This window comes from Rhododendron vialii, chromosome 4a, assembly GCF_030253575.1.
Source record: "Rhododendron vialii isolate Sample 1 chromosome 4a, ASM3025357v1".
Classification (NCBI taxonomy): Eukaryota; Viridiplantae; Streptophyta; class Magnoliopsida; order Ericales; family Ericaceae; genus Rhododendron; species Rhododendron vialii.
Window position 1 is genome coordinate 43,412,134 of NC_080560.1, and position 21,717 is coordinate 43,433,850.

Genomic DNA, 21,717 nt, shown 5'->3' on the forward strand with positions numbered 1-21,717 from the left:
TGAGAGTAATGATTTTTGGGTTTGTACTCAACGTATATCTACTGTTTTTAAGTATGATTTATTCAGATTAAATCAACCCGAAATGGGTTCGGAGAATCATCGCACGTATTATTTGGGTTATTAACTTTCCTATTTGCCTGTCATGATTGACTGTAGCTTGCTTGCTTTAACTCATTAATAATAATAACTAAAGTAAACGAAGTAAATAAATCGGATAAAAAAAAGTAAATATATAAATAATTGCCAAACAAACATTTGCTGATCATTTTGTGAAGCAAACAAACAAATAAGCAAGATAACCGGCTAACGAGTCCTTAAAGCAAGACCCATTAATATTTCCACTCTTATATTAGGTTTTATAGTTTGATTTTTAGTCTTGGACTATAGATTATTCATGCACTTACATTTTACGAAATCACATAATATTGGAGACAAGTGCAATTCGACCAGTTGTTGTTCAATTGATTATGACGATTCACGAGTACAAACTTTCTCTCAATAGGAGGTGATCAACTCATACGATCATATCGTCACTGAATCTACGTACGTATAGCTACACAATTATTAAGACCAACTAATCCGATTACTTTAAAGAGTGTTTTGGTCTCGTTTGACTTTTACTTTTCGAGTATGTTTTAACTTGTGACTTTTAGTTTGTAAGTTATTTTTTAGACGTTATAAATTACTATGAGTTTACATGCTAAAAGCTTTCTAAAAAAGTCAATATCTTCAAAGTCACTCGAATTCTTTCATAGTTTACGTATTCTTATCCTTGTTTATTGTCCCTTTCACCTATGGACACTTTTACAATCAAACACAGCCTAAAACGTGTCCTTGACACAAATGGAATGTTGTAAAAGATCACACTCCTTTTTTTGATATTCACATTTTTTTTGTTATTTAGTATTGAAAGCGCTTCTTTTTTTTTTTGCTAAAAAACAAAAAAGGAGTCTAAATATGAAAAAGAAGAGTGAAAACAATTCCCAATTCTAAGTTCGTTTCAAAGATTTATGAACTCTTTGGAACTTATAGTTTTTTTTTTTTTTTGCTAAAAAACAAAAAAGGAGTCTAAATATGAAAAAGAGGAGTGAAAACAATTCCCAATTCTAAGTTCGTTTCAAAGATTTATGAACTCTTTGGAACTTATAGAAGGATAGGAAGAGAAAGCTAAAATAATTATATGATGAAAAGTACAAAGAAAGTATTCACCCAAAACAGAAAAGTTCAAATAAAATGTAGAGAAAATTTTATCTTTACTATTTGGTATTTCTCCTCTCTCTCTCTCTCTCTCTCTTCGAACAAACAAGGGAAAAACTTATTTTAAACAAATTTTCCCTTTCCTTCTTTTCCCCAAGTTCCAAACGAAAGACTATTGTCCCCATTAAAACGTAGTATACCTCTTGCTTATTACACCGTTATAGTTTAATTGCTTCCAAGGCTCTAAACATTTTATTGTTGTAACATCCCGTCCCACATCGGAAGTCTACATGGATGATCTTGGGCATATAATAAATCTTGTGGGCTACTACTAGTACCTTGTGCTTAAGCTTTTGGGCCATGTGGTGTGGCTTGTGGATCAAAATCAAGGTATTGGGCCAGTGGTCTGCTTGGGGCGTTACAAGTGGTATCAGAGCCATCCATGTGCACGACCATGTGGGCCTTGGAGTTTGGTTTGATTTGGTTGTTAGTTTGATTTGTATTGGTGATTATAGTGCTCAACCCCTCGCGAGGGCGCGAGACTATAAAGTTGGGGAGATTGTAACACCCCGTCCCACATCGGAAGTCTACATGGATGATCTTGGGCATATAATAAATCTTGTGGGCTACTACTAGTACCTTGTGCTTAAGCTTTTGGGCCATGTGGTGTGGCTTGTGGATCAAAATCAAGATATTGGGCCAGTGGTCTGCTTGGGGCGTTACAATTGTCTAATCAAAAAACAAAAAGCACATAAGCAAATAAGTTTTCTTGTCATGGATTTTACTTGTTACTTATTCATTTATGAGATATAATTAAGCAATAAGACATGAGTAAGAACTAAGAACCAAACGGGCCTGAGGTGGTGTTGGCTTGTCGACTCATCCCGATTCAATAGAACAATGCTATGTAAATAAACGTACATGTGCACATGTCTGAATATAAAAATATTCAGAGTCGACTAATGCACATGAATCTCTAACGAGTAGTATTTTGGAAGATTCTTTTTTTTTTCTTTTCTCTGAGGAAACACCAGAAGTATATATAATGAAATTGAAAAAAGATTACATGCGGCCCAAAAAATTCACATGCATTAAATGATTCTAAACACATCGGTCTTTTTAATCTGTGCATGCCGACATTATCCATTCACTACTACTATATCTGCCTTCGTTGTTATGTGTTTTGAGTCACCACCAGACCCCACGACTGTCATTTTCCCTTGCCCAACACATCTCTTGGAAGTTTCAACCAAAACCAAATGAGTAATCTGATTAGCCACGTCATTGCTCTGATTTTTGTTTTTGGAACATCGATCTCACAGCTCTAAATATATAGTATATTTTTCTTTTGACTCTAACACATCTCTGAACTTTGAATGGTGGGAAAAAACCATGCTTTCCTACCAGCTTCAACAACCAATTTGGTCTAACCACTTTTCAATTGCTCCAGTTAGGAAGTAATATGGGTGCTAAATGAGCCAAGCTACTTGAGTTTGAGCTCGTGTTTGCTTAACAAAAATTTGTTCATGATTGGTTTGTCACCTGAACGAACAAAATTTTAACATTAATATATAAAAGTTTGTTACGCTCTTAAACCAAGCTAGAATAAAGTACAACTAGACTCATTTGACTAATAATGTACTCCTATAAAAATCCAAGCTACTCGAGATTGGCTCGTGTTTAGTTCGATTAAAGCTTAATTAGTTGAGATCGTCTCTTCTCATTAACAAGCTAAATTCGAACATATTTTGAAGGTGGTTCAATTTTCAAACCAAGCTTGTACGATCCCTAGCTCTACTTGTTCCATTCATTTATCATTCTTAGGGAGTACGTAGTAATAATAGTATAATTATCAAACCAATAATAGAGTTTATAATTAAGTACACTGATTTAAGGTTTTAATGTTTTTCCACTGGTAATATTGCAAAACTTCTCTAGAAAATCGTTTTATACCTTAAAAATATAGCAATACATTTCCTTATCTTAGAAAACGTGTCATAGGCCATGTATATTGTATAATGCCGTTTACAGATTTTAAAGAACAAGTAAATGAGGTGTGATTGAGATTGAAATTACTAAGGAGTAATATGGAATTACTCGTGAAAGTATTTTTCTTGATTCCGAGCTTCAATTAGACGATGTAATCGATAACATCATAACACTAGTATATTTGTTGTAATATCCATTTGGAGAGTTCCGTAATTAGAACGTGGTACAAGTCTGGCCAATTTATTTTTTTGCATAAAAACATAAGCTTACATACGCGACTCACAGAAAATAGTCCAATCCGTGCTCTCTAACAGGCATCAAACTGGCCTCATCTCATGAGTTACAAAAACTAATTAATTGTGCAAATAATATACTCCTTTAATTAGCAAGTCTGAGTGTTATTATTATCCTTAATTGGGTGAAGGCTTGCCAAGAAGAAGGTAACTGTGGCAATAAAGTTGGGCAAGGAAGCTACAAGAAGGTAGGCCTGCAAACGATCCGAGCCGCTCGGAGCTCGGCTCGATAACGGCTCGGCTCGGCTCGGTTCAAGACAAAAACGAACGAGCTCGAGCTCGAGTCCTGGGCTCGTTTCATAAACGAGCCGAGCTTGAGCTAGTCGAAACTCGACTCGAATTGGCTCGCGAGCTCGATTATATTATATATATTTATATATATATATTTTTACATATTTATATTTATTTATATATATTTATATATATTTGTTTCATAAACGAGCCGAGCTCGAGCTCGAGTCCTGCAGCTCGTCACGAGCTCGAGCCCAGCTCAAGCCAACTAAATTTTTGCCGAGCCGAGCTCGAACACTCTAAAACTCGGCTCGGCTCGGCTCGTTTGCAGCCCTACAAGAAAGTCAGTACCGTGTCTAATTGAGCTGGCCTAAGTCACATAATTCGCGTGCGCGAGCGTGAAAAGGGCAAAAAACGTATTCGAGAGGGACAATTGAGAGCGTGAGTGAAGTGCAAAGATTGAGAACAAGAGCGATAGATATTTTGAAGAATTACTTAACTTAGGGGCTGACTCTATGATTGTCTTCGATCAATTCAAGGCAATAGAATCACCCATGACGCGGATCAAAAAAAAAACAAAGAATCACCCATGACTTCTCATCTGGGCCCGAAGATTGCCTTGCTCAAGGCATAGATCTGGGCCCAAATATCTTCGGGCCATGTTGCAGTTCCAGACTGGATCCAAGACAACTTTAAGAAACCCAGATTTGGACCAAAGGCCAAAGTTTGGAATCCGGGAAAAGAGTTTTTGTTTTACTTTTATTCCAAACGAGGCCTTATTAGAGAGGACAGTAGAGAGAGAGAGAGGAATCCCAGATAGGATAGGAGTAAAAAAACAAATCCGAAACCCTAGAGACCTCACACGCGTGTCACGTGACCCCGAGGGCGGTGAATGGGAATATAGAGAGGGAGAGGGAGCCGCAAAAGACCTAAAAACAGCACAAAAGAAACAACGAATCCCCCCACCACAGCCGTCCGATCAAAGCCAAGTCATCGATCCGCGTCTCTCCGTCATTCAACGGCTCAGATCAAGGTGTTGCAGAGAGCTGAGTCCCTTCCTCATCTCCCTCTCTCTCTCTCCCCAACCCCTCCTCTCTCTCTCTCTCCTCCCCTGTTTCCTCCCTCCTCCTTCGATTTTCCCTGTTTTTAATTCTAATTTTCACTCGGGTTTTCTGTCGGATTTTCTCGACAAAAGTTGTTGCTGAAGAAGATGAAAGGGACGGAGGAAGAGGAGATAATAGATTTGGAGGAGATGCGTGAAGATGAAGTGGACGACTCCGAGGAGGAAGTAGATGAGGACGGAGAAGACGATGATGACGTGGATGAAGATGACGATGACGAGGAGGAGGAGGAAGAGGAGGATGTGACGGAGGTGCTGCATAACTCCGGTGGGCCCCCTGTGGTGTCTGTAGATGACGACGAGGACGACGAGGATGACGTGGACGACGACGGCGGCGACGACGACGACGATGACGGGGATAGTGACGACGACGACGATGACGACGAGGATCCAGACGAGGAAGTCGAAGAAGAGGTGATTTTGCTCTACAAGCTTTTGTTTAGTGATTTTTTATGTCTGGATTTGGTTATTTGCTGTTTTTATAGCCTCTTACTAGTTTGTGGTGGATCTTTTTTGCTGTTTTGTTGTTGAAAAATCTTCTGCTTTGAGTAGATATTTCTTTAGGCAAAGGACAACAGTTTAGCTTGGTGATAAAAAATTTCCTTTTAGGTTCAAGCTATAGGTCCAGATGATTTCACAGTTTGCTTATTTTATTTGTATGTTACTTTGCTTTTTAGATCTCTGTGTGCACGCGCACTGTTTTGCTGCAACTCTTCATGAGTAAACGTCTGGTGTCTACCTGAATAAGCAGGGGAAGTAGTGTCAAAAGTTGCACAAAGAATGGAAATAATTTAATTTGTCACTCAGGATCGTAGTTTGATATTATCCTTGGTGAAAGTTCTGTAGATTTGAGAGTCTGTATCGTGGTATTATTGTACTCCCTATTGTGGTGGAATATTTTGTGCCTATGTAAGTCCACATTTTTTTTATGGGTTTAGTTGGTCACCTTTGGCACTTCCTTCGGTTAGGTAGAAAACCTGTTTCTGAAATATTTCTCTTTAAACATGAGGTGTTGTAAACTACTCAGAGTGTCCATTGACCTGAATGGATCCTTCGAAGTAAGCTATCTTCCCCATAAAGCACTGGGAAGTCTGGACCCCCTAGTTTGATTCCTCGGTTTCCAACTGGTTCTTCAAGTTCCTTCTTATTACTGATTCTGCTAAACCCTAGTTTGGTGCTTGCTTTGTCAAATTAATGTTGTTCTTAGAGAGTAGAGACATTCTTGACTCGTGGAGAAAGTGTGTCTAGGTTCAACCCTTTTCTGATAAAGTAGTTAGGGTTTTAGTAGAGAATTGAAAGATGAATTGGTTGTTACTATGTCCAACGGAGCAATTCTACCTATTTAGTCACACGATTCTTTTTTAATTATAAACTTTTTTTTAATATTATGGTTTTTAGTTCATACGTATTGTGTCGTGACTGTGATTGAAGGTCGGTTTGGTTATTCTAGGTTATTTGCTTATTTGTTTAGTTTGAACACTGAATCAAGACAAGTAGGTGAAGATTCAGAGGCAAGATGAGCAAATAAGTTAATAGGATAAAATTTCTCAAACGGGCCCTGAGACACACCCTGGTAGTTATTTCAGTTACTTCTAGTCTTAATTTGCAAACTTTCATGATGTTGACCATCTAAAGATAAAAGTTTTAGCTGTTTATTGTGGATGGATGTGTTTGTAACTTACGTTCTGCCATAAATGTTTCCATATCTGCCAGAATGTTGAATCTGTTTATTTTGCCTCACAACTCACAAGTGTTACGAGTCCTCTAGGCCCCTGGTTTGTTGTAGCAAAGATCAGGTTGATTCAGGAATGTGGTGATGTGAATCGCTTGATTGGGACTACTTTCTGCTGCTTTTATACTCCTATATGAATCACCTTCTGTGTTCTTTTTTAGGGTCAAATAATCACCTTCTGCGTTCATCATGTAGTTGACAACTTGAAGTTAACTAATCAAATAATGGCGCAGTTTTACTGTCCTATTGTGAACTAACAAATCACTGGGTTTGTACTTCTATTTCCACTTACTTTAGTTTGTCCTCTCGTATATTCTTTTTGGCTACTCCTTGCACAAACATGCATTTTCATAGCTTCTTGTTCTTTTCATAGCTTCTTGTTCTGTCTTCCATCTGTTCTTCCTATTTACAAGTGCTCTTTTTGCTAAATGATACATAGGAGGACGTGGGAACAGAGTACCTTGTTCGACCTGTGAGTCGTGCTCAAGACGATGAAGATGGCAGTGATTTTGAACCAGAAGAGAATGGCGGGGGGGAAGAGTTTGATGAAGAGGATGACGAAGATGATGATGGTGGGAAAGTGGAGGTTCCAGCAAATAGGACGAGATTGGAGGAAAACGACTCTGGCGGTGATGACGACGACGACGATGGCGGGGAGGATGATGTTTTTGATGAAGAGGATGACGAAGACGATGATGGTGGGAAAGTTGAGGTTCCAGCAACAAGAAATGGATCAGAGAAAGATGACTCCGGTGATGATGTTGATGCTGGAGATGATGATGGTTTTGATGAAGAGGATGACGAAGACGATGATGGTGGGAAAGTTGAGGTTCCAGCAACAAGCATGAGATCAAACAATGTCGACTCCGGCGATGATGATGATGATGATGATGGTGGAGAGGATGATGTTTTTGATGAAGAGGATGACGAAGATGATGATGGTGGGAAAGTTGAGGTTCCGGCAAAAAGGAAGAGATCGGACAAAGACGACTCTGGCGACGATGATGATGGTGGAGAGGATGATGAGAGACCGCCCAAACGATAGGGGTGAAGCTGAATCATGGACAGATTAGGTCAATCTCTTTCTCCCCTCTCAAATCCATATTACCTCAAATGAAGAATAGGATGCTTCAAAGTAGCTGTTCTGCTGCCTTCCTGTTAATATTTTGGTCCAGTATCATCTAGTTTACCAATCTTCAGGGTCTTTAAAACTGTTTAGAGTTAGATCTAGATCTGGTTTGATAAAGGTTAAATAGTTCATCTTTTGGGTAAATGCTTCTCCTTAGGCATGGGTTCTTCAGTGCTCTTTTTTGATTCCCAGACTTTGGATGATGGAAGATATTTTTGTGGATTTATTGTTAAGATGTTTTGAGGAAAAATCGATTTCTTGCTGTTGTAGATGGGCTGGATTTTCAGATGCTTGTATTCCAGTAGGAAGCCAATGGTCCAATATTAACGATGTTGATGTCAACGCTGGTGTCCCAAAGCACTTGGTGTTTAGGTGGATTTGATTATTTTTGTGCCTATGTAATATATTCATCAAAGCAAGTTGTCCGAGCTAGACCACTAGCTGGGGCTCCGGGTTAACCCGAGTGATATATTTCCTTGTGAACTGGAGTCGTGCATAGTTTTAGCTCATGAATTTAGACTCATATGCCATTAGGAGTATTCCTTGTGAGTTGTTTGTTTTCAAGGTTGAGATTGCGGATTCGAACAGATGGAGCAGTGTGGACAATCTTGGCTGTAATCAAGCTTACTAACCACTCCTTTCTTATGGGGTGCGGGGAAAAAATGCTGGACCTATGAGGCTATGATGACTTATTATTTGATCAAAACAGGCCAGAATATACTACTCCTGGTACATTAGAAAGTGAATGAGCTGAATAAAGCACAGGAGAGGAAATATTTGTTTTCATGTGGAGGAAACATCTATTTGTCTAGAAGACGTCCCCACAGAATTCTCTAATTGGGTCAGCCATGTTAGGCTGTCAGTAGAATTCAAAATAAATAAATAAATAATTTATTACGCTATGTCAAAAAAAGAAAACAACAAAAGATAAAAACAAATCAACAAATATACAACCACACCTAAAACAAATACCCAAATACATAAACACTCAAATAAATGTGTGGGAATGCGCACACTGGTGGTGTAGTATGTGTGAGCCCAATACATTTATGGGAGTATTTTTGCATTTGGATATAGTGTGTGTGAGCCTAATACGTTTAGGCGAGCATTCGTGCATTTGGGTGTGGTTCTAGACTTTTTGAAAACCAATACTCATTGTTCAGTACCTCATCACAGTTTTCCTGTTATCATGAAAGCCGGTCGCGCCATGATTTTTGGAGATAAAAGCAGCAAGATGAAGGTGAACAACAAGTCGAATGAGTTGAGCGGTAGAATATATTCAATATTGGTTTACAAAACTTGATTAGTTTTAGCAATATGTTCAAGAAATCCAACCTCACAAGCTACTAAAATTGATCACAAATCCATCTCGAGTACTGAATGCATTTAATATTAATTGTTGAATGAGCTAAGGAGTTGTTTGTCTCAAATTTGGTTGAAATTTCTAACGAGTTCCAAAAAAATGTTCAAGTTGGTTTGTTTACGTAATCAACCGAACTTGTACGAGCTTTTATCGTGCCGATCATGAGGTCCGTCTATCTCAAGTTGGTTAGTTCATTTATCGCATGACCATGTAGATCAAGTTAAACATATGAAACCCTTCTATCTTAGTTATCTTGTTTCGAAACCCTGTTAAACGTAACTAATTATGAATATCTTAACAAACTGTGTTATTTTTGGAAGAAGACTGCCTAAATTATGTGTGAAATCTGTCTATTCGCCTCCTCCATAACAAATATTCTGACCAGTTTGTTATAGTTGAATTCAAAAGTTCAATTTGCAGTCACTTTCTTCTTCAAACCAATTGGTATTTTAATGAATAGTCCAGCCCACACAAGGGGACCGTTCGACTCACTGGATCTATAAATACCTCCTCTACTTCTCACACTTCCCTCACACCAATACCTTCTTACAAACCAATTACTAATACTTCTTATTTCCTATTCTTCCTTCTTCACTTTCCAAACCATCATGGCCATCACTTACGATATGGAGATCCCTTCCTCAATCCCTGCCCCTAGGATGTTCAAGGCCTTTGTCCTTGACGGTGACAACCTCATCCCCAAGGTTCTGCCACAGGCCATCAAGAGTGTCGAAATCCTTGAAGGAGATGGAGGTGTTGGAACCGTCAAGCTCACCACTTTTGGCGAAGGCTAGTATCTATGATTGTTATTCGTATTCTTCCATTTGACATTTTTATACATGAACAATTGATATTGCTTAGGGCCATCAATTACTGAGTGCCTCGAAAGCTGCATCAATTCTTCTGTTACAGTTTCTTCTTATGCTTTTGAACCAAAAGTAACTTTTGAAGTTGCTTAAAAGCTAATTTTGTGATGCATTAATTTTGGTACTTTTGGATTTTGATTTTTTAAAAGATACTTCAATAAACTCTAATGTTGTAACAAACACCGCTTTAGATACGTTCATATGAACTGTTTAGTTGGCCATCTCAATGATAACTTGAATCTACTACTGAAGGTAATGTTTCGTTTAAACTAACAGATATTTTTCTAACATATGCAGGCAGCCAACACAAGTGCGTGAAACACAGAGTTGATGCCATCGACAAAGAGAACTTCACGTACAGCTATAGCATAATCGAAGGTGATGCTTTGATGGGCGTTTTCGAATCGATCTCTTATCACATCAAGATCGTAGCCACCCCTGATGGTGGATCTATTCTGAAGAACAGGAGCATTTACAAAACCAAAGGAGATGCTCAGGTTTCAGAAGAGGAAATTAAGGCCGGAAAAGAGAAGGCTTCAGGCATTTTCAAGGCTGTTGAGGCCTACCTCTTGGCTAATCCAGATTGCTAGAACTCCTGCTGTGTCCTGCGAATCTACATAAAGAACTTGGGATATGAACTCCCATGAGTGCGGTTTTGTATGATTAGTTAAGAGTACGTGTGGTTTTCAATTGTGTTGTTTGTCCATAAATCAATAAGGAAGACGCTACGGTTGTCTTTCAGTTTCACAGGATTGTGCTTGTGAAAGTATCAATGCAAGTCTTGTTAACTTTTTTGTTGAATCATCTTGAACCTTTGATCGAGTAAGATTCTAATCTCTTTAGTAAAGAGTGAAAAAGCTCCACTTGCCATCAATTCCCGTAACTTGACAAATCCATATCAGTAGTGGCCAACAAATACTTGAATCGCATTCGCTTTCTGAACTCAACTATAATTAATCAGTACAGTTGGGCTTTATTTGTTTACAAACTGCCATTGAACACAGTGCATGTGCCGAATACCATAAATTGGGGAATCTACACCTTCACTTACTCGTATATAAAAAAATGTTGCAAACAAATTTCGCAACATTTGTAGTTGCAAAACGAATCATCAGCTCTCGTGTACTCAAGTGAACAGATGTATGGTTTAGTTGCAGCCACCCCTTCGACATTAGTACCCCTTCGACATTAGTACGTCCTATATCTGGTACACCACGGGACCTCTTCTTCGCCAAAGCCAGTTTGACTTGCGATAAAGGATTCGATGAACTCTCTCCTATCCACACATGGCGGAATCTTGACATCTCCTATCATGTCATCCAGAGACTCACTCAGAGCCCGGGAAATAGCCTCTGGATCGCTCTCAGAGGGCCTTTGCAAATTTTTGACAACGATGTCCACAACTATGGGAAACACCATCTTCTTCTCCTCCTCCTCCTCTTTGTTGTGGTGTGCATCCTTCTCTTCAACCATAGAACGGGTGAAACTGACTACCTCATCTATGACCGAGTACTTGACTCTATCAGGTATGTTCACATTGGATGGCTCCAGATACAGGGCAAACTCGATACCTTTCTTGTCATCCTCAAGCCAAGCACGACGATACTGAGAAAACAAGCGCCTAAATGAATTCAGCACCAGAGTTTTATCACCACTAGAGGCCGGGGCACACGCGATGCGTGTGCAAGTCGGATATTTAGACAAAATTTGTCAAAATTCAATCAAACAATAAGTGTAAAACATTTGTACAAATTTTGTCAAAATCTGACTTACACAGGCATTGCGTATGCCCCGGTTTCTAATAGAATGTTAAGGGTAATTCGAGTAGGTAATTATGGGAAATTAACGTTTGACACAACGACACTATTTTGTCTATACCAAAGTGCGGAGTGTTTCTTTCAAAGATGCATTGAACCCTTTTTTCTTATGTTAGGACAAAACTGTGTTACAATGTACTAATACATAAATTTATACACCAAACATGTGATCTGTGTCACGTTAGTGGATCTAGGTTTCAGTTGATTTGTAAGAGGTTGGGGCACATGCGATGCGTGTAAAAGTCTTGATTTTGCATTTTTTTTCAAATTCAATCAAACAAATAATAAATGGGAAGATATTGTGCATATTTTGTCAAAATATAATAATTCAGAAAAACATACCTCAATTTATAAAAATGAATTCTGTATATATATAATAATAAACATACCTCAATTTGTAAAGATGAATTCTGTATATTTACTCATTAGCCAAACACGCCTAAGGGAAAGTACATATAGATAGGTTAAAAAAGGAAAGGCCAAAATGCATTGAATCCAACCTATCTTGTTTGTTCCATTTATAATGGAGAAGGTTGAAAAAAAAGAGACCTCAAAATAGTGCCCTAGACAGCCCAATCAAGCTGGGTATAAAATCCTATTTGATAAAGGAGAGAGAGAGAGAGAGAGAATCTAACCATTTTTGGTCGAAGCCTATATATCCTTGCAACAATCCGAGGGAGAGAGAGAGAGAGAGAGAGAGAGAGAGAGTCGGGAGTTTTTTTCTTTTTTTTGGGTTTCCTCAGGTGCCGGCAATAGCAGAGATGGAAAGAGGAAACAATAAGCATGTACAAGAGTTATTTGCAGTTACGTAGTGGAGCAGTTTGTGACTTTCCCTTTATATATATATATATATATATATATATATATATATTAGAATAGATTGACCTTTTCAATTTTATTACAGAACCTTAGATCCAAAACAACAAAGCCCTTGAATCCATTGTGTAGATTTTGAGGGCCGGGGGATAATGCTATCATCTTGCCTGCAACTATGACGATGACTAACACCGCTAGCACCCTCCTTCATGTTGTGTGATCTGCACTACAACGATAAAACACCGAAAAGCAAAAAAACTTTGAATATCAAATTTAACAAAACTAACAACATCGATGGTTTATTATAAAATTAGCAACAAACTTTGAATCTCAAAATCTTTAATTTATTAGCAAAAAGCTTTGAATCTCAAAAATCGATGATGATTGTCAAGAATCGATGATTTATTAGCACAAAAATTTGATTCCATATTGCATCAAATGAAGAATAGGATGCTTCAAAGTTGCTGTTCTGCTGCCTTCCTGTTCATATTTTGGTCTAGTTTCATCAAGGTTACCAATCTTAAATAGGGGTCTTTAAAACTGTTTAAAGTTAGATCTAGGTGTGGTTTGATAAGGTTAAATAGTTTCATCTTTTGCCAAGCATCTTGCTTCGTAGCACTGCATAAAAAATTGTGTAACATTACTCTTTCATTCTTTTATGATTTCACCTCTTTTTTTTTACATTAAATATCATGTCAAAGCGTAAAGTAGGGATAAATTAAGAATCATTCTACCAATAAAAACTCGCTTTCCTAAAAGGGACAAATAAATTAAAACGAAGGGAATATTCACTAGTATATATATACTATAATACAAGAGGCATTTTTAAACTTCTTTATGAATTTAAGATCGCATTCTACGTAGCAAGAAATAAAGAAACAATAATCAATATCCACCTTTTTCTCTCAAATTGTTTCTCAACTTTCCCTCTAATTTTCTTCTCAATTATATATTTTTCATCTCCATTTCTTTCCTCAAACTCCAAGCACACCCAAAATTGACCAGTTTGATCCAGACCCCAAAAAAATAAAAAATAAAAAAATAATTGACCGGTGTCTTGAGTGGACCGGCCTGGAGCCAATATTATAGGAGTAGTATATACTACTAGCAAGACGGTAAGACAAAGATTTCCCAACCGCCGACTCCACTCTCTCTACCAAAACTTGTAATCCCATTCCCTCACTATTTACTCTCTCTCTCTCTCTCTCAGTTTTGTAATCCCATTCCCTCACTATTTACTCTCTCTCTCTCTCTCTCTCTCTCTCTCTCTCTCTCGTGACGATTCACCATTACACCCATCACTCTCGTTATCCTCGGCAAATCTAGTCTTCCATTTCGCAGATCTGGTTTCCTGGGAAAAGCAACACGAACACAAGCGCGTCTAATTTCGTAATGCTTACCTCATTGATGTATTACTGATTGTGTTTGTGTGTAAGTTTTGCTTAGAGCTTTCAGCAATGGTGATCTACGGACCTGTAACTCCTGGTCAGGTGAGAGTCATTTCGACTATAGTTAATTATTCTTTTTCTCGCTTTGATCCACCAAATTAAATGACAATTACCAAATTAAATGACGATTACGTGTATGCACGCAATTTCGTCCCTTCGTCAGAACTAGCAAGTGACAATATAGGCTTAGATAATTACTTTATAAATTAATGTGGTTTGCGTCCACCACCGTTTGTCGGTGTCGTCTTAGATTTGGTAATTTCGATTATAGAATTGTAGCGACTGTTCGGTTTAGATGGGTCTACTGGTGAACCGCTAATTCATCTTCGCACTACATTCAATTACATCCTTTGCCTTTTAATTTGCGTGTTTCAGACTGTAGAATTTTATTGACGGTTTGGTTTAGAATTTAGTTGGTCGTATAGGTAAGCTGTTATTTCAGCTTCTCACGTTATATCAAACATAAAACGAATTCTAGCTTTTCATTTTGGATTTGTGCGTTTATGACTATAGAATTAAGTGACAGTTGGGTGTGGATGATTCTACAGCCAAAATGTTATTTCAGCTTTCCACATTATCCTAATAAAAGGAATTCTATCTTTTAATTTGCGTGTTTCGAGTATGGAATTGTAGGGACAGTTCGCTATAGATGATTCTACAGCTAAACCATTATTTCAACTTTGCACATTTTATCACTGAACTGAATGTCAGCCTCCCTGTTAGAATTTCGGAAAGTATTTTGCAAACACTGTTCATTTTTAATTTACATGTTCCGATCATAGAATTGTAATGAAAGTTCTGTGTGGGTGGTTCTACTGCTTAAGCATTATTTCAGCTTTGCACGTTATCACACTAGGATGAATTTCATCTTTTGCCTCATGCTATGTGTTCCATGGTTTACATACTTTGTATACCTCCCAATTGCAGGTGTCATTTTTACTTGGATTCGTCCCTATACTTCTGGCTTGGATGTATGCAGAATTCTTGGAGTACAGCAAAAAATCAGCTTCGTCCAAACTGTTAGTTGAATTGCTCTTCATTTCTGAATACTATTTAACACTGCCCCTAATATGTAATGCATGCTCCCTTATCAGTTGCAAGAATTCTCTCACCCATACGTGTTTGCTTGATATTGGTAGGGATAAAATTACGTTATTTATTTGTCCATTTCTTTTCAATATCATAAAATACCAATAAAATTTGAATATAATCGTAGAATGCATGGGCTTCCACCTGGAAAAAAAAAACTTTTGAAAAGAAAAGGGTAGATAGAAAGTTCCATTTGACAGGTACCCGCATGAAAATATGTGGGATGTTTGTGCTGATTTTTAAATGCAGAATTTCACGTAACTAGATGGGTGCAATTTATGAGTGTACTGTACATCACTAGTTACACTTAAGTGGCTAAGTCTAATGCCGGTTAAGGTGATCAGTTCAAAAGTCTTGTGAAGGATGTGATGGTGAGTGATTCTGTTTTTAGTTTTCTTAGTTTTGTTTTTCCGGCAATGGGGTGGAGGGGTGCCATTGGGTAATTGCCTGCAACTTGAGACGTTGCAAAACACAAGTTATTTTCATCAGTTGTCAGACCGTGTAAAGATTTATTGAACTCAGTAAGTTGCAGAATGTCATTCACGATGAAGTTAAGCTGAACAAATTGAATCAAAATCCAGTTTTCAGGAGTTGAGTTCCATAACTAATGCAGTTTATAAGCTGATATAAAAAATATAAAGTAACTTAGTTCAAGAAAGGGTTTGTTACTTTACCTTCCTTTTGGACAAACATACTTATATTCTGGTGAAGGATATATGTTTCATGGACTTTTCACCTTTAACTATTCTCCATTTTAACTGTAAGACGTGCTGATAATCAGATTGGCAAGGCATTCAGATATCAGCTTGGTTGAGTTGGGAAATGAACCAGTTAAAGAAGATGAGAGAGCTATTTTGTTGGAGGGGGCAGGTCTTCAGTCAAGTTCTCCTAAAGCTCGGAGTTCATCTATCACTTCCCACATTGTCAAGTTTGTAAAATGTGCTATTTTCTTTTTGATTTTTCACGAGGAATCTTTACTGGCTAACATTATATTTCTATGTCCATTCTCATCACAGATTCTTTCTAATGGACGAGTCTTTCTTGCTTGAAAATCGTCTGACACTGAGAGCCATGTAAGTCTTTCATCTGTACTATGTGAAACCACAATTTTTTGGCATTTGAAGGACATGATTAGAATGTTAACTTTTTCATTTTTTTTCCCTTGTCATCTCTCTCTCTCTCTCTCTCTCTCTCTCTCTCTCTCTCTCTCCAGATCCGAATTTGGTTCCCTTTTGATCTACTTTTACTTATGTGACCGGACAAATCTCTTTGCTGAATCAAAAAAGGTTTTCCCAATACTCTCATCTCTGTCTTTACTTGTCCTCATAGCGAAAGTTTGTTGTTGTCTTCAGTTATGTATGTACTATGGTATTTTAAACTTCATGAAGAAAATTACATTATGTAAAATGCAGAACGAAGAAGGGCTAGAAATCAAATTCATTACCAGCGTCAACATATTTTATTATCCCAATACTTGTTGTAGGAAGTGGTAGGATTAAGGTGGTCTCACATGGTGATCACTTCCTCAAAAAAGAGAAACATAGGATATGATTTCTATGATTCTTAAACCTCTACTACAGGCCAACACCATTTAACCCATCACGGGATAAAGGATGCCACAAAACCAAATTTACCGTTCAGTGGACTAGCAGATGCTGTTAATTTAGCTGTTAATTTAATCTGATTTCCACAGTTGGTGTTTTGTTTTCTCATTGGCCTGTCTTTTTACCTTCATCTGGTTTTGCAGAGTTACAATCGGGATCTTTTCTTATTTCTGTACTTCCTTCTAGTCATAGTTTCAGCAGTTACTTCTTTCAAGATACATCATGATAAGTCACCAATCTCAGGGAAATCCATACTGTACCTAAACAGGCACCAAACTGAGGAGTGGAAAGGGTGGATGCAGGTTAGTCAGTTTTGAAGATGATACATTTAGATCTATGAATTGTTGACTTTTGTTTCTTCTGATCACGTGAAGAAAGAAATCCAATTTTCGTTCTGTTTGTTTCTCATGTCTTTTGTGATCTCCCGGTATTTTAATCTCTAAAAAGAAATAAATGCATCCGTCAATGTTTCACTACCTGGAAAGTCTTTAACTACTGCATCTGGCAATAATGGAAAGGAAGATATTGATAACTAATATAGAGGCTTGGAATTGACACTAGTTGTGGGGGAGAGAGGGAGAACTAATAAGTTGTTCCCCAATGGACACACCAGCGGCTTAAGAGGCATCTTCCCAGTACAGAGAGTCAGTTCATGTCTCCTGAACTCTTCAAACTTGAAAAGGAGCCAACAAGTTGCCAAAGTGATTCAGTTATCCTACTCTATGATTGCCAGAAGGAGCAGTTTATGAAGGGCCTAGGGACATTATATATCTAGGTTAAAGTAAGGTGGATTTTTTATCACTTGTTTTTGGGTATGAGATCTCCAAACTAGACTCTGAAAGTGATTATCTCTGAGATTTATTTAGCCCCCTTTTTTTCTACCATGTTGTTTTATTACTACCTAATCAGAGGGAATTTATAGAATTACTTCCCGATTTAGAAATGCAGCAGGTATGCTATCCAATCCTTGATCTTTGTTCACAACTAGTAATTGTCACCTCCGAGCTCATTAGCCAGGTTGAATTCACTCTGTTTCCACCATGGACAAATGTAAAATTGACAAAACCTGTTTCCATTGTATTGGAGAACGATATTTTTAACTTCTCAACGGGAAAACTCTTTGCCGCAATTCTCTTTATAGACATCCAAGTTTTTGCTCATCATTGATTATGGATTTCTGAACTGTTACGATACTAAGATGCGGTGTCAAATTTACGAAGAACTGGTTCTCACCTTGATGGGGTCTACAAACACTTTACGGGAAAAGTATGACATGATGCAGTGCATGAGATGGTCTAGAAAAGAATGCCCTCCTAACTGCATGGCAGCAGTTAACTTGGAAGAAATAATAATAACTGAATTGTGAAGGTGTTTTTCATTTTGCTCCATCTAAACTCATGCTTTTCTTCCCCACTAGCTGTTGTGTAATTAAAAGTGATTCTCATCAGAAGTTACATTCTTTCTCACCTTCCCCTTGTTTTTTATTACTGCTGTCTCCGAGTATAAGTCCCAGTTGATTTATGCGGCTTTGAATATGGGATCAACTTGCAAATATTCATACGCGTTGGGCACACATAAAGAAGCGTGTGCAGCTTCTTTTTATTAACCTAGCTTGTTTTGTTGCGATCTAAACTCACAAGTTTGTTACTTTTGACCCTATACATCTGCATGCTAGTAAAATATAGCCTGCACCTCAGTTGGTTCCTCAGCCCCTCTTGTATCATATGTGCAGGTACTTTTCCTAATGTACCATTACTTTGCTGCAACTGAAATTTACAATGCAATACGGCTTTTTATCGCTGCATATGTGTGGATGACTGGATTTGGCAACTTTTCCTACTATTACGTCCGCAAAGACTTCAGCCTTGGAAGGTTTGCCCAGGTACTTGCCCTATATGTTTTTAACATTTCTTATCTGAGTAATCTTCATAATTGTGTGCTTCTGACACTGTGAATATCTTGTTGGTCAGATGATGTGGCGGCTAAACTTTTTGGTGTTATGTTGCTGTGTTATCCTCAACAACAGTTACATGCTGTACTACATATGCCCCATGCACACTCTTTTCACTCTTATGGTTTATGGGGCGCTTGGCATTTTGAACAAGTATAATGAGATGGGCCAAGTCATTGCTGCAAAAATCGTTTCTTGCTTTTTTGTGGTTATTTTGATGTGGGAAGTACCTGGGGTGTTTGAGCTGGTTTGGAGCCCATTTACTTTCCTTCTCAGTTAGTAACTTGCCAGAGTTCTGTTTTTCCGCTGAATTCAACTGGATTTTAACTATACTGGTACAATGATAATAGATATCTGTACATTGCAGAATACACCGACCCAGATCCTTCAAAAGCAAAATATTCCCTGTTGCATGAGTGGCATTTCCGCTCAGGCCTTGATCGCTACATATGGATAGTTGGAATGATATATGCTTATTATCATCCAACCGTAAGTTTTCCAGACCTGAGCAAATTTTCAATTATTTGAAGTAGATATGATCTGTTAATATATTATTCCTTAAAATCTCGAGAGACAAAGCTAAGTTCTCTCTCTCTCTCTCTCTCATGTCAACACGAAACTGTGGCATTGCTTCTTGTAGGTTGAGAGGTGGATGGAGAAATTAGAGGAAACAGAAGTCAAACGCAGGATATCAATTAAGATAGCTGTTGCTACCGTTAGCTTAACGGTATTATATCTTTTCTTTCAGCACAATCCTCGTCTGTTGCATTGTGTTTCATGGGAAATCCCCTAATGTGATATTCCATTGTAATTTAGGTGGGGTATTTATGGTTTGAGCATATATACAAGCTTCCCAAGGTGACATATAATCAGTATCATCCTTATACCTCATGGATACCTATAACGTATGCCTTTCTTTCCCTTGTACGTTGTCTTCAAATTTTTCTCTAGCAGTCTAAATATATGAAAGTTTCTGACCGTGGTTGGCATATCATCTTTTGCTGATCAGTGTCTATATATGCTTGCGAAATCTGACGCAGAACTTCCGTAGCTACAGTTTGACCCTTTTTGCGTAAGTTGTTGTGGATTCTTGTATTCTTCCAATTTGCTCGCACTGCTTTTCAGTACAGTGAAGCCTCTTTTAGAGACCATCATGGATATTTCAATAGATTTTGCCCACAGATTGAGAATGTGTTTATTATTTAGGACCCTTGTGCCAATTTTTTTTTTGATTCATCAGATGGCTTGGAAAGATCACACTGGAGACCTACATATCACAAATCCACATATGGTTAAGGTATTTTGAGCTATGAAATCACTACTCGCTTTCTTTTTACTGCCTCAAGATGCGATGATATTGTATCAATTTACAGTAATAAACAAGTTGAAAAACCCTGCAAGGATATCCAATCAATTTATGAAGTTTGAGTTTGATGGTTTTGTCAATAATCTTTGAAGCTTTCTTGAAAGTCCTAGGAAGCAATAAAATTGCAATTTCCCGAATTGAACAGAACTATTTAGTCCCATTTTGTTCTAATCTAGTCTCACTCGTATTGAGGCATTGTAATTCAGAAGGATGAAGGGTTAGATAAGCTTAAATCTCTAGGAATTGAAGAAATAGTTATTGCCTTTATTGCATATATATGTTAATATACAGCTCTCAGAAGGATGAAGGGTTAGATAAGCTTAAATCTCTAGGAATTGAAGAAATAGTTATTGCCTTTATTGCATATATATGTTAATATACAGCTCTCTCTCTCTCTCTCTCTCTCGCGCGCGCATTGATTTAACAGTGCTTCGTATATTCAGGTCAGGCGTGCCCGATGGACAGCCTAAATTGTTGCTTTCTCTGATCCCAGACTACCCTTTATTGAACTTCATGCTCACCACTTCCATCTATGTTGCAGTGAGTAAAAAAAATCTCTGGTGCTTGTGCTTTGAACAATACTAGATTCATGGTATCGGTACTGGCTTGCAGGTTTCATACAGGCTCTTTGACCTGACCAACACATTGAAAACGGCATTTGTGCCTAGTAAAGACGACAAGCGGTTGACATACAACATACTTGCAGCTGTAGTCATCTCCAGCATATTGTACACACTATCTTTTATATTCCTAAAGATCCCTCAGATGATGGTAAATTTTTTTTCCGAAACTAGACTTCTGTCTCTCATGTGCTTCTCTTGCCATTTGATAGAGACATGGTTTAAATGACTTCGTTTTTATTTTAGATTTCCAAGCAATGAGGCGGAAGGACTAATTTTATGCGGTTAAAACAAGTACCGTGGACAAAGTTTTATTTAATGAGTTGGTGTTGCAGAACTAAAGCATTAGGGAATAAATTTTTTTTTTCATCAGAGCATTATATATTGCCTGGTGGGCTTGTGCTTCAATATAGACACACCCAGTGTCAGGGCCAACCCATTTAAACTGGACTTACCATCTCTTTATTTCGTAAAAATGTTATTCCTGGCACTTCTATGTCAGTTCTTTTGTACTACCTGTGCTGATTCATTTAAAATCCACAGGTGTAACACTTCAAAAGGCATGCCATAAAAAGGACAAAATTCCACAATATTCTTCTTTGAACTGATGAAGCATATTGCTCCAGCAGGAGTTCACCTTGTTCGTGATGTAATTGTTCACCTTGTTCGTGATGTAATTTGCAGATAGAGCGTGGTATTTAGTAATTCTTACGATTAGTATTGTATAGAGAAAGGCAGCTGATGAATTGAAACCCTAGTTAAGGGGTTATGCTTGAATGTATTCTCATTAGCTTCGAACAAATATTGTGATTACAATTGTTATCTCATGAAGCTTCTACAGGTAATAAGTGCAATTTCATTGCCTGTGTCAAAAGCATGTCGCAGCACCATATTAAATTCATGACTTCATCTTTTTCAAAACGTGACGTTATTTGACTACTTGTATACTCATAGCAATAATGGTTTCATTGTTTTACAGAAACGCAATTCAGCGAAATCATCCCAGTTTCCAGTTTGGATGATCGCTCGGTCATTCACAAGTTCAAATTTAGCTATTCCATGGTATAGTTTTCTTTTGAGAAAAAA

The 21,717-nt window shown here is 37.7% G+C and overlaps 3 protein-coding genes across 5 annotated transcripts; all 3 read left to right on the plus strand.

Moving 5' to 3' along the window:
• Positions 1 to 4,521: 4,521 nt before the first annotated feature.
• Positions 4,522 to 7,960, plus strand: LOC131322156 (acidic leucine-rich nuclear phosphoprotein 32-related protein 1-like). 2 transcript variants are annotated; one of them, XM_058353370.1, is made up of 3 exons: positions 4,530 to 4,743; positions 4,906 to 5,244; positions 7,002 to 7,960. In XM_058353370.1, the coding sequence occupies exons 2-3, from the start codon at positions 4,921 to 4,923 to the stop codon at positions 7,605 to 7,607; spliced, it is 930 nt and encodes a 309-aa protein (XP_058209353.1). In that variant the 5' UTR covers positions 4,530 to 4,743; positions 4,906 to 4,920; the 3' UTR covers positions 7,608 to 7,960. The 2 variants fall into 2 exon arrangements, with proteins under 2 accessions (XP_058209352.1, XP_058209353.1); XM_058353369.1 differs by having other exon boundaries at positions 4,522 to 5,244.
• Positions 7,961 to 9,574: 1,614 nt separating this feature from the next.
• LOC131322383 (major allergen Pru ar 1-like) lies at positions 9,575 to 10,767 on the plus strand. Its single transcript, XM_058353693.1, has 2 exons — positions 9,575 to 9,847; positions 10,222 to 10,767. Exons 1-2 carry the CDS (start codon positions 9,663 to 9,665, stop codon positions 10,508 to 10,510), a joined length of 474 nt encoding a protein of 157 aa, XP_058209676.1. The 5' UTR covers positions 9,575 to 9,662; the 3' UTR covers positions 10,511 to 10,767.
• A 2,908-nt stretch (positions 10,768 to 13,675) lies between these two features.
• Positions 13,676 to 21,505, plus strand: LOC131322144 (protein REDUCED WALL ACETYLATION 2-like). 2 transcript variants are annotated; one of them, XM_058353343.1, is made up of 16 exons: positions 13,676 to 14,043; positions 14,929 to 15,020; positions 15,872 to 16,018; positions 16,107 to 16,163; positions 16,304 to 16,376; positions 16,838 to 16,996; positions 18,427 to 18,576; positions 18,665 to 18,920; positions 19,013 to 19,134; positions 19,286 to 19,372; positions 19,462 to 19,550; positions 19,655 to 19,717; positions 19,886 to 19,942; positions 20,455 to 20,551; positions 20,624 to 20,782; positions 21,175 to 21,505. In XM_058353343.1, the coding sequence occupies exons 1-16, from the start codon at positions 14,011 to 14,013 to the stop codon at positions 21,178 to 21,180; spliced, it is 1,647 nt and encodes a 548-aa protein (XP_058209326.1). In that variant the 5' UTR covers positions 13,676 to 14,010; the 3' UTR covers positions 21,181 to 21,505. The 2 variants fall into 2 exon arrangements, with proteins under 2 accessions (XP_058209326.1, XP_058209327.1); XM_058353344.1 differs by having other exon boundaries at positions 13,696 to 14,043; positions 15,881 to 16,018.
• The last annotated feature ends 212 nt before the right edge of the window (positions 21,506 to 21,717 follow it).